The sequence below is a fragment of the Amblyomma mixtum genome, chromosome 3 (assembly GCF_055824585.1).
Source record: "Amblyomma mixtum isolate Tamu chromosome 3, ASM5582458v1, whole genome shotgun sequence".
NCBI classification, from domain to species: domain Eukaryota; kingdom Metazoa; phylum Arthropoda; class Arachnida; order Ixodida; family Ixodidae; genus Amblyomma; species Amblyomma mixtum.
The window spans coordinates 5,638,503-5,647,232 of record NC_143014.1 but is presented as its reverse complement, the minus strand read 5'-3'; the positions used below and the strand labels follow the sequence as shown (position 1 = coordinate 5,647,232).

The 8,730-nt window shown below is 55.4% G+C and overlaps 1 protein-coding gene and 1 pseudogene across 1 annotated transcript; both read left to right on the top strand.

Moving 5' to 3' along the window:
• Nucleotides 1–1,346: 1,346 nt before the first annotated feature.
• LOC149349144 (uncharacterized) lies at nucleotides 1,347–1,982 on the top strand. Its single transcript, XM_089575414.1, has one exon. It carries the CDS (start codon nucleotides 1,347–1,349, stop codon nucleotides 1,980–1,982), a length of 636 nt encoding a protein of 211 aa, XP_089431540.1.
• Nucleotides 1,983–2,700: 718 nt separating this feature from the next.
• On the top strand, nucleotides 2,701–5,173 carry LOC149349143 (uncharacterized; annotated as a pseudogene).
• Nucleotides 5,174–8,730: the final 3,557 nt, after the last annotated feature.

Below are 8,730 nucleotides of genomic sequence, written 5' to 3'. Positions count from 1 at the left end.
ACAGAAAGAACGCCATGTGGCCACTTTGCTGGCCACTTCAGTGGTCCCTCTCTCCAAGCGGGCAGTTCGCGCGGTGGTTCAGGCTGAAACCGGGCTCCCTGCGCAGCATAGCCAACCACCGCGCCAGCGTTCCTACGCGCAGGTGGCCGCCCAAGCCAAGCCGCGGCAGAAGCAGCAGAAGCCACGCGGCCAGACAGCGCCCCACAACACGCCACCGCATCAGCTCCCCCCTCCAGTGGCCAGCCTGTTGATGCGCAAATTCACCTTATGGAGAAAATCCTGGCCGCCCTGCAGGCGGTCCTCGTGGATCTCCCGGAGGGATCTGATTCCAGACGGCGCTGCTTAGAAGCAACAGCGCTTGCCTCACAGATTGTCCCACACCATGGCTAGTCGCCGGGCGCTCCCCCGTATCCCATCCATCCTTCAATGGAACGTACTGTACGCTCCCTTGCGGCGCGATATCCCGAGCTCCGTGTGCGCGTGTCAGAAGACTCGCCCGAAGTTCTCGCGCTCCAGGAGACGTACGTTCCCACGCAAGACGGGCGCCCCAAATGAGGCTGCCAGGCTATGTGGGCTACCACTCACCCACGACGTGTGAGGAGGCGTCTTGTGCCGCAGTGCTGTGCTGTGACCATAAACCCGGGAAATCTCGGTGTGCTGTGCATGTGCAGCGCGGCCTCGTTGGTTCGGCGACGAGTGACGCGCAGGAGTGTGTGGTGGTGACAGTGCGCGTCGGTGGCTTGGGCCTACGTGCGCCCAGTTGTTGCGTGGAACGCGCTGTGGTTTCGTGCAGTGTCATCATTCTGTGCCCAGCGGCAGATCATCGTGGGTGATTTTAATGCCCACCACTGCGCGTGGGGCAGTGCGCGAAACAGTGCGCGCGGCGATGACCTGCACGGCGCAGCTACGCAACTTGGCCTCACCCCCTCAACACCGGCGAGCCCACCTTCCGACGACGCGGCACACCTGGCTCCTGCATCGACGTCTCCTTCATGTCCAGCGGCATCGAGGACACCTGGCATCGAGCACCATCACTCTGGGGCTGAGATCACTACTCCATCCACACCAAGCCTACTGCTACGGAAGCGCGCGCGCTAAGTGCACCTACTCCATCGTGAACTGGAGCCGCTTCCGCAGCGAAGTTGATGCTGCAGCCGCATCCGGCACGGACTTTTTCTCCAGCCTGGCCCGAAGTGCGCTCCCAGCAACACGGCGTGCTGAGGTCCGGGCAGGCCAACCCAAGCCCGACAACAAACTTCTAGACCTGCGCGCCAAGCGAGACCAAGCTGAATGACGCGCCCGACGGACCGACATACCAGAAGACTGGACAGTATACAACCGGCTGGATGTGGCAGCACAGCGGCACGCTAACAAACTGTACCGCCGGCAGTGGGCCTCGCTCTGTCAGAAGATGGAGGAAGACAGCACCTCTCGGCGGCTTTTTTCCACCTTGCGGCGCTTCGCAAAAACCGCAGACAAACCCTCAGCCGCTGGCCGCTCCCGCTATATCGAGCGGCCTCAGCTGCGAACAACTGGCTGAGCGGTTTGCTGACCGGTTCGCGCCGCAACGCCCCGCGAGCGCGGTCAGCGCGGCTGCACTTTCGAGCCCCGGAAGCGATGACAGCGTCCCCCCATCCACCTCGGAAGGTCCATGCGACGCACCTTTCGCCGCAGCCGAGCTCAACCACGCGCTGCAGCGGTGCAAGCGTCGCTCCACCCCCGGACCGGATGGGGTGACCTACCAGATGCTGCGAAACTTGGACGCGGAGCAACGCCAGGTCCTCCTGCAGCAGGTGAACTTGGTGTGGGAACGCGGGGCCCTCCCTGAGGATTGGCGCACGGCCGTCGTTTGTCCCATCCCAAAGTCAGGTCGCTCACCCACGGAGCTGAGCGGATACCGTCCAGTGGCACTAACATATGCGGCGGGAAAGCGTATGGAGCATGGGGAAAGCGTATGGAGCATATGGCGTCGCAGCGTCTGAACGAGCGGGCCGCGGAGGCGGATTTGTTTAACGAACGGCAGACGGGTTTCCGTGGGATGCGGTGCACGACCGACTCCATCTCTGACGTTGTTGCTGCGCTCGAGCACGCCGTCGCGGCGAGGCAGGTAGCTCTGCTGCTGCTGCTGCTCGATGTGCAGGGCGCGTTTGACAACGTCAGCCGCGCACCCATCCTTGCGACGCTTGAAGGGGCCGGAGTGAGCGGGCGCCTTTTGCGCTATGTTCGGGGCTTCATGAGCGGGCGCACTGTGCGTGTGCGAGTAGGGGACGCGCTCTCCGAGCCTCGCCCGGTGGACCTCGGCGTGCCGCAGGGCTCTGTCTTGTCAGCTTTTCTGTTCATTGTGGCCATGTCGGTGGTGCCGGGCTGCCTTCCCACGGGCGTCCGGCACCGTGTGTACATGTGCATTTACTCGACGACATTTCCCTGTGGTGCCTGGGGCCGCCGGGTGAGGCGCTCCGCGTGCGCGAGTGCCTGCAGGGGGCCCTGACCGCAGTGGCCGCTCGTTTACGCGGCCTCGGTCTGTCGCTCTGTGCTGCCAAGTCCGTCGCCATGGCTTGCGTTTCACGCTCGCGCGCTAGAGCGCCGCCGCTTGAACTGGACGGGACCTCCCTGCCGTGGAAACGCTCGGTGCGTTACCCGGGTGTGGACATCGACGAACGCCTCTCCTTCCGCCCCGCGGCGACCAAAGCCTGAACGCAGATGCAGAGGACCACCGCCGCCGTAAACAAGCTCACCGCTCGAGGTCAGGGCAACTCACAACAAGCCGCGCTGCAGCCCTACAATGCCGCAGTCATGGGCGCCGCTCTGTACGCGCTCCCGCTCGTCACGGTGCGCAAACCGAACTGGAAACAGCTCGAGGTGCAACACCTCAAAGCCCTACGCGTATGCCTCGGCCTCCCCGCGAACTCGCAGTGCGCGGAGACACTAGCCGAGGCGGGCGCGTGGCCACTACATATTCAGGCCATGCGGCGGACGTTGCACCACATCGACAGATTACACCGCGCACCGGACGGCGGACCGCTCCTTCAGCGTTTGCGCAAATACCCACGTTCACGCATGGGAGCGGCGCTGCTCGAGTACGAGCAACTAATCAACGCCACGCCCTCATACGGCCTCTGTTCGCCCTGGCCTGCTGCCTCGGAGGTTCAGCGAGAGATCGTCGGCATCGCGGGAAAGCGGAGCACACCCCTTTGCGCTGTGCAGCAGCTGGCCAGAGCTGTCATACACAAGGAGCTCGTGGACCATCTCCTCGTGTTCACCGACGGCTCAGTGGCTCGCGACAGCTGCTCGCTCGCAGAGGCTGCCACCATCCCCGCCCTGCGACTGCACAGCCAACAGCACACCACCTTCCTGGGCTCTTCCATCACGGCGGATCTGATGGGGATCCAGCTTGGGCTGGACCTCCTGCTCACCCTCGTCCCTCCGCCGCCCGAGTGGGCTGCGTTGTGTGACTCTAAGAGGGTTAACTGCTGAGCTAGTTGGTTTTCAGACATAATAAAGGATGTTTAGCGCAACGACACAACACAAGAAAGACGACAACACGGGCGCTTACTCCAACTGTTTAATCAATCGTCAGCATACGAAATATATAGCCCTCCCAGCGCATGCGTACGCGTACAAGGCACCCAGATACACCATGCATCAATCTTATCACAGTAGGCGCGACAAAAATTTTTGCTCAGCTTGATACAGAAAAACAGAAGTGTCACTAACACAGCTCAGCCCCGCATTTTTTATATGAAAGGCTTCCAAAATTTCACGAGCCGTCTGATGTTTACCTCTGCCCAAAATCCTCACCTCGCAGAACCGTGGTTTGCAATTGTTGCAAGCCCTACAGTGCTCAACGAGTCGCTGGCCTTCATTGTTTTCAATATCTTCTGCGTGTTCCCTAAGTCGGTCATTCACGCATCGTCCCGTCTGTCCAATATAGGATTTTCCGCAGGATAACGGAATTTCGTAGACCACGTTGGTGGCACACTTCACGAAACGCTGGCCATGCCTCTCCTGGCAGCCGATCTTTTGGCTTTCGCAAGTTATGCGACGGCTCAGCTGCGCAAGCCTGCGGGGGGGGGGGGGGGGGGGGGGGGGGCAGAGAATGCAACCGGTACTTTAAACCGGTTTACCTCTTTCTTGAGGCCGTGAGTGACTTTGTGGGTGTAAGGTACCACTACAGGCCTCTCATTTCCCGCCGGTTCATTTCTGCAAGCGCCAGCCTTCATCTTCTTCAGGAGCGTTTCAGCCACAGGGAGCAGGACCGACTCAGGGAAGCCGGCTTCAACAGGCCTGTCCAATTGATTATTAAAACTAGCTTGCATCTCATGCACGCACGATTTCCGGAGCGAGGAGTCCAAGCAGAGGGTTGCGATGCCCTTCTTCACAACCTTTGAGTGGGCAGAATTATAAGCCAAGAGACCCTTTAGAGCACGAGGGTCTCGTGCTCGAAACAGTTGGAGTAAGCGTTAGTAAGTTCAACAGTTGGAGTAACCGCCCGTGTTGTCGTCTTTCTTGTGTTGTGTCGTTGCGCTAAACATCCTTTATTATGTTGTGTGACTCCCGCGCCGCCCTCAGCCGGCTGCAGACCAACGGCCGTGGCACCCCATTAGTGCGCGAAATCCGTTCGCGCATCGCGCAGCTAGCGCAGCTCGGATGCGCCGCGCGCGCGCAGTGAGTGCCCGGTCACGGCGGTATCGCCGGCAACGAGGAAGTTGACGATCTCGCGACCGCCGCACATCAGGCGCCTCCCAGCAACCTTCCTCTTGCGCTGGAGGACGTCCGTGCGGTCATCCAAGATCATCTCCGACGGCAGCACCCCGATCCCCGCATCGCAGGAGGTGAGCGTATTTTCTACATCACCGGCTGTCGCCCACTCACGCGGGCGCAGCGCGCAATGATCCTCCGGTTGCGTATTGGATGCGTGTGGCCCGGGGAACGACGGGTGCGTCACGGGTTCGCGACGAGTGCAGTGTGTTTTGGATGCGGTGCTGCAGAAACTCTAGAGCACTTGCTCCTTCGCTGCACCGCGTTCGCTGGTGCCTGTCGCGACATGCTTGCGTCCTACAGGGCGCTAGGCATTCTTCCAGACGTTCTTACTACGCTATTGTGGCCGCAGGGCTGTGCGCGCACCCGTGAGCGAACAATGGTGAACCTCTGTGCATTCCTCTCCGCCAGGTAGATACGTGCAGTGACCGAACGCTCCGCGTGCGCTACCTTGGACGATGAACAGCTGGACGCCCCCACTCCAACTGTTTTGTGCAGTGTCGTGTGCGTGTGTTTGTACTATGTTCTACCAGACCTTCACGCGCGTGCGACCTGTATATAGGGAAGCGCACCTGAAGTTTGCTCCCACTGCACCAGCGCCACTTCTCCCCTGCCGGTCATTTTGGCGTTTCTGTCCGGGCACGTCGCCGGCGGAGCGCATTGAGCCAGCAGCCTGTCGACTGGTATGCGCGTGCTGCTCGCGCGGCTGGCACTCTCTCTTTCATTGTGAGCACGCGCCGTCATGCTCGCGGGCGCACAAAAGAGGTGTTGGTGGTGGTGGTGAAAACTTTTATTTTGTGAAAAAGAGTTTGGGAGCCACAGAGTGGCCCCGCTACATGGTCGGCGTCCCTAGTCCGGGACACCGCACGACGAGGCCCCGTCTCTCACCCGTTTCACCAGAGCCCTTTGGGACTCAAGCGAGGAGCAGTTGAGGAGGGCAGTCTCCCATGCCTCTCTGGAAGGGGTAGGGGAAGGGGGGAGGTGGGGATTTTGAGTGCATGCCCACACCATGTGGAAGATATCACAGGTCTCCCCACAGTGTGGGCATCGCCCATCCGTGTTAGGATCGTAATGTTTTATTATTGCAGGGCAGAGTAGAGTACCTGTCTGCAGGCGCCTTAAAGTTCGCTCCTCCGTCTTACTCAGCCCTTTTGCAGGGGCCGGAAAAAGGCGGTGGTTGTCGCTATAATGTGTTAATATTTCCCTGAATCGCAGCAGCGGCTGGTTAGTCTCCAAGCCAGAAGAGCTGGGATGAGGAGCCCGGTGAGTAAGCGCTCGGGCAGCCGCGTCAGCGGCCTCATTACCTCGTAAGCCCTGGTGGCCAGGAGCCCAAATGATTCGTTTGGGTGTTGGATCAGTGGCAGTCCGTCGTAGAATACAAGCAGCTAAGGGGGAGATCTCCCCTGCCAAAGGTGTTGCCGCTCGCTGTGAGTCATGGTTGGGATTCCGCGACGTTCTAAGAGTGGAGAAACTTTTTGTGTCAGGGGCTGTCACAGTAGTTCTCTGAACATCAACGGCCAAGGACTGCCCGTGGAATTCTACATTTTTCCTGGACATGTCCTACATTCTTGGGGGGGAAAAATTAATATTGGAAAATTGTAACGTACAGTAATGGAAATATTGAAGATAGTGGTCCACCCTTTTTATATGTAGCAAAATCTTAAATTTTCATTGCTCATATCGAGCAGTTGAAGATAAAACGTTAATACGAAAAAAAAAATGCAAGCCTATCGATGGGAGATTGCTATACTGAAATCTTCCAGTATATGAAAAAAAAATGCGTCCATACACTTTTTTCTATTCAAAAGTGCTTGTCCGGAATTGTGGGGTATGAAATGGATGAGAACGAGAAACGGCAGGCCTCGATAACTGCTGTGGGCAGGGTGAAGTAAGCGTTTTTCTGTTGCTAAACACGTTTGGTATGTTGGACGCGCAATATTCTGAGCAGTTTTTGCTGTAATTCACTAAGCATGCAGTGTTTAGTAAAGCTCGCGCTAACGAAACTCATTTTTTGCCATTTTTTATTTTGGAGGCTGACAACAACAGCTAGCGGCGTTATGCATACGCGTGTGAGGCAAGGTCAGTGATCGTCTCAATGCTCCGACTTGTGACGCCTGGCTCAATTTTCGAAGTTGCTTTACATGTAACAAATTTCTAAAAATAAAAATAATCAAAATGGTTGTTTGGATATGAATGAGCGTTTGCATATGAGCGATGGCTCTGCAAATAAATTGTTTTGGGGATGCGCGTGCGCTGTAATCGGCATTAAACTAAATATACCAACCGCTTATCTCCGTTGTAGCGATTGACCAAACTAAAGCATTTTTTCTCTTAGCCGTATATAGCAAGCAGCTGGTAGGCGCATTTCGTGCGTGTTTTCGTTTTTCTCTTCAGCCTCGCGTGTCGCCTTAAGGCCACTTTATTGTAAGTTAAAATAAAAATTATTTCCATAATTATTCAGCGAAACACGTAACAAAATCCTTATTATTTGGCCAACAAACCTGCATGCACCGAACTGCTCAGCCACCCAACGAAATTAAGTGTCTTGCGAAGATGTCCAAGCCGAAAAAATAGACATTTCGCCGTTACGACAGAAAGAAATGCGAACAGCGCGGTGCCTAGGCGCTCCGCTGTTGGAATTTATTTTCGTCAGGCTTATACTTGGGTCGCACCACAAATACGCTAGAGACAACCGTGATACAATAATGCACCACTCTAGCGTCTTTTTGTTCCTACTGGGATAAAAACGCATTAAAGATAAATTCCGACTACGCAGCGCGTGGGCGCCGTGCTGTTCGCATTTCTTTCTAGCGCCCCTGTACATTTTGCTAATCCTCTGAAGCTCGTCAGCGTCCAAGCAAGAGGGGAAAAAGCCAAAAAAGCTCGCGACTGCACAAAGAGATTTGCAGGCTGGCCAACACGTGCAAAGTACGTGTAGAACTGGCTTTTTTTTTTTCAGGAGAAAGCGCGCTGCTCGCGCAGCTACTCAATGGGAGGGGTGACCGGTTTGCCCGGTCAAAAATGCGGAGTCGGCCGGAGAGGGCGCATTTCACTGGCGTCCGCAGCGCCCCCCTGCGAAGCTGCGGTCCCCTATATTTATATTTATCATGTATATATGTAAATATATTTATTGTCAGTGTACTCCTCCCCCTGTCCTTTCTACTATCCTCTCCCCTCTTTCTTTTCACTTCTACACACTGCCTGCTATCCTTAATTTCCGCTGCCCTAGCTCAGGTGCTTCCAGCAGCGATAGCAGATGCCGAGGTAGAAAAAATTATGCTACCTTCCATATCCAATGCAAAATAAAAACCACTACTACTACAACACCCCAGAAAAAAGAAGAAAAAAACAAGAAACGCTACTGCACAAGGCTTTGCGAAATCCCACTCAGGGAAGGGTTGCGGGAGCACAACAAGATGCAACAAAGGACAATTGTAAAAATCACAAGTTTCAAATTAATCCTCACACGCAAGTACTCTGTACACACAAAAACGAAAAAAAAGAAAAAGAGAGACAAGGTTAACAACAAATCCAACACCAGAAACGAGCTGCAGTAAGACAAATGGAACTGTCGGAGTATTCAGGGTTAAACAAATGTAATTTTCCACAGCACGTGGGGGCGCGCAGAACAGGACGACAGTTCATCAATGCATGAACAGCAACACAACAGCAGACATAGCAGGAAAAATGAGAATAAATATGTGGGAGGCAAAAATACATGAAAATACAACACAATGCATGACAATACACTACAAAAAAAAATAGATAAAAAGGGCAGAAAGCAACACTAACAATAAATGGCTGGCAATATGAGTGACATGGAAAAAAAGAAGCGACGTGAGAAGCAACGCTTGCCATGCTTTCTGCCGCCCGTTTTGTCAGTCTCTACTCCCAACATGTCTTCGATAATTCATTATTTTTGTTTCTCTATTAAGGGTGTAAGCATGATAGTCGGCCTACTGTTCTGTTGAT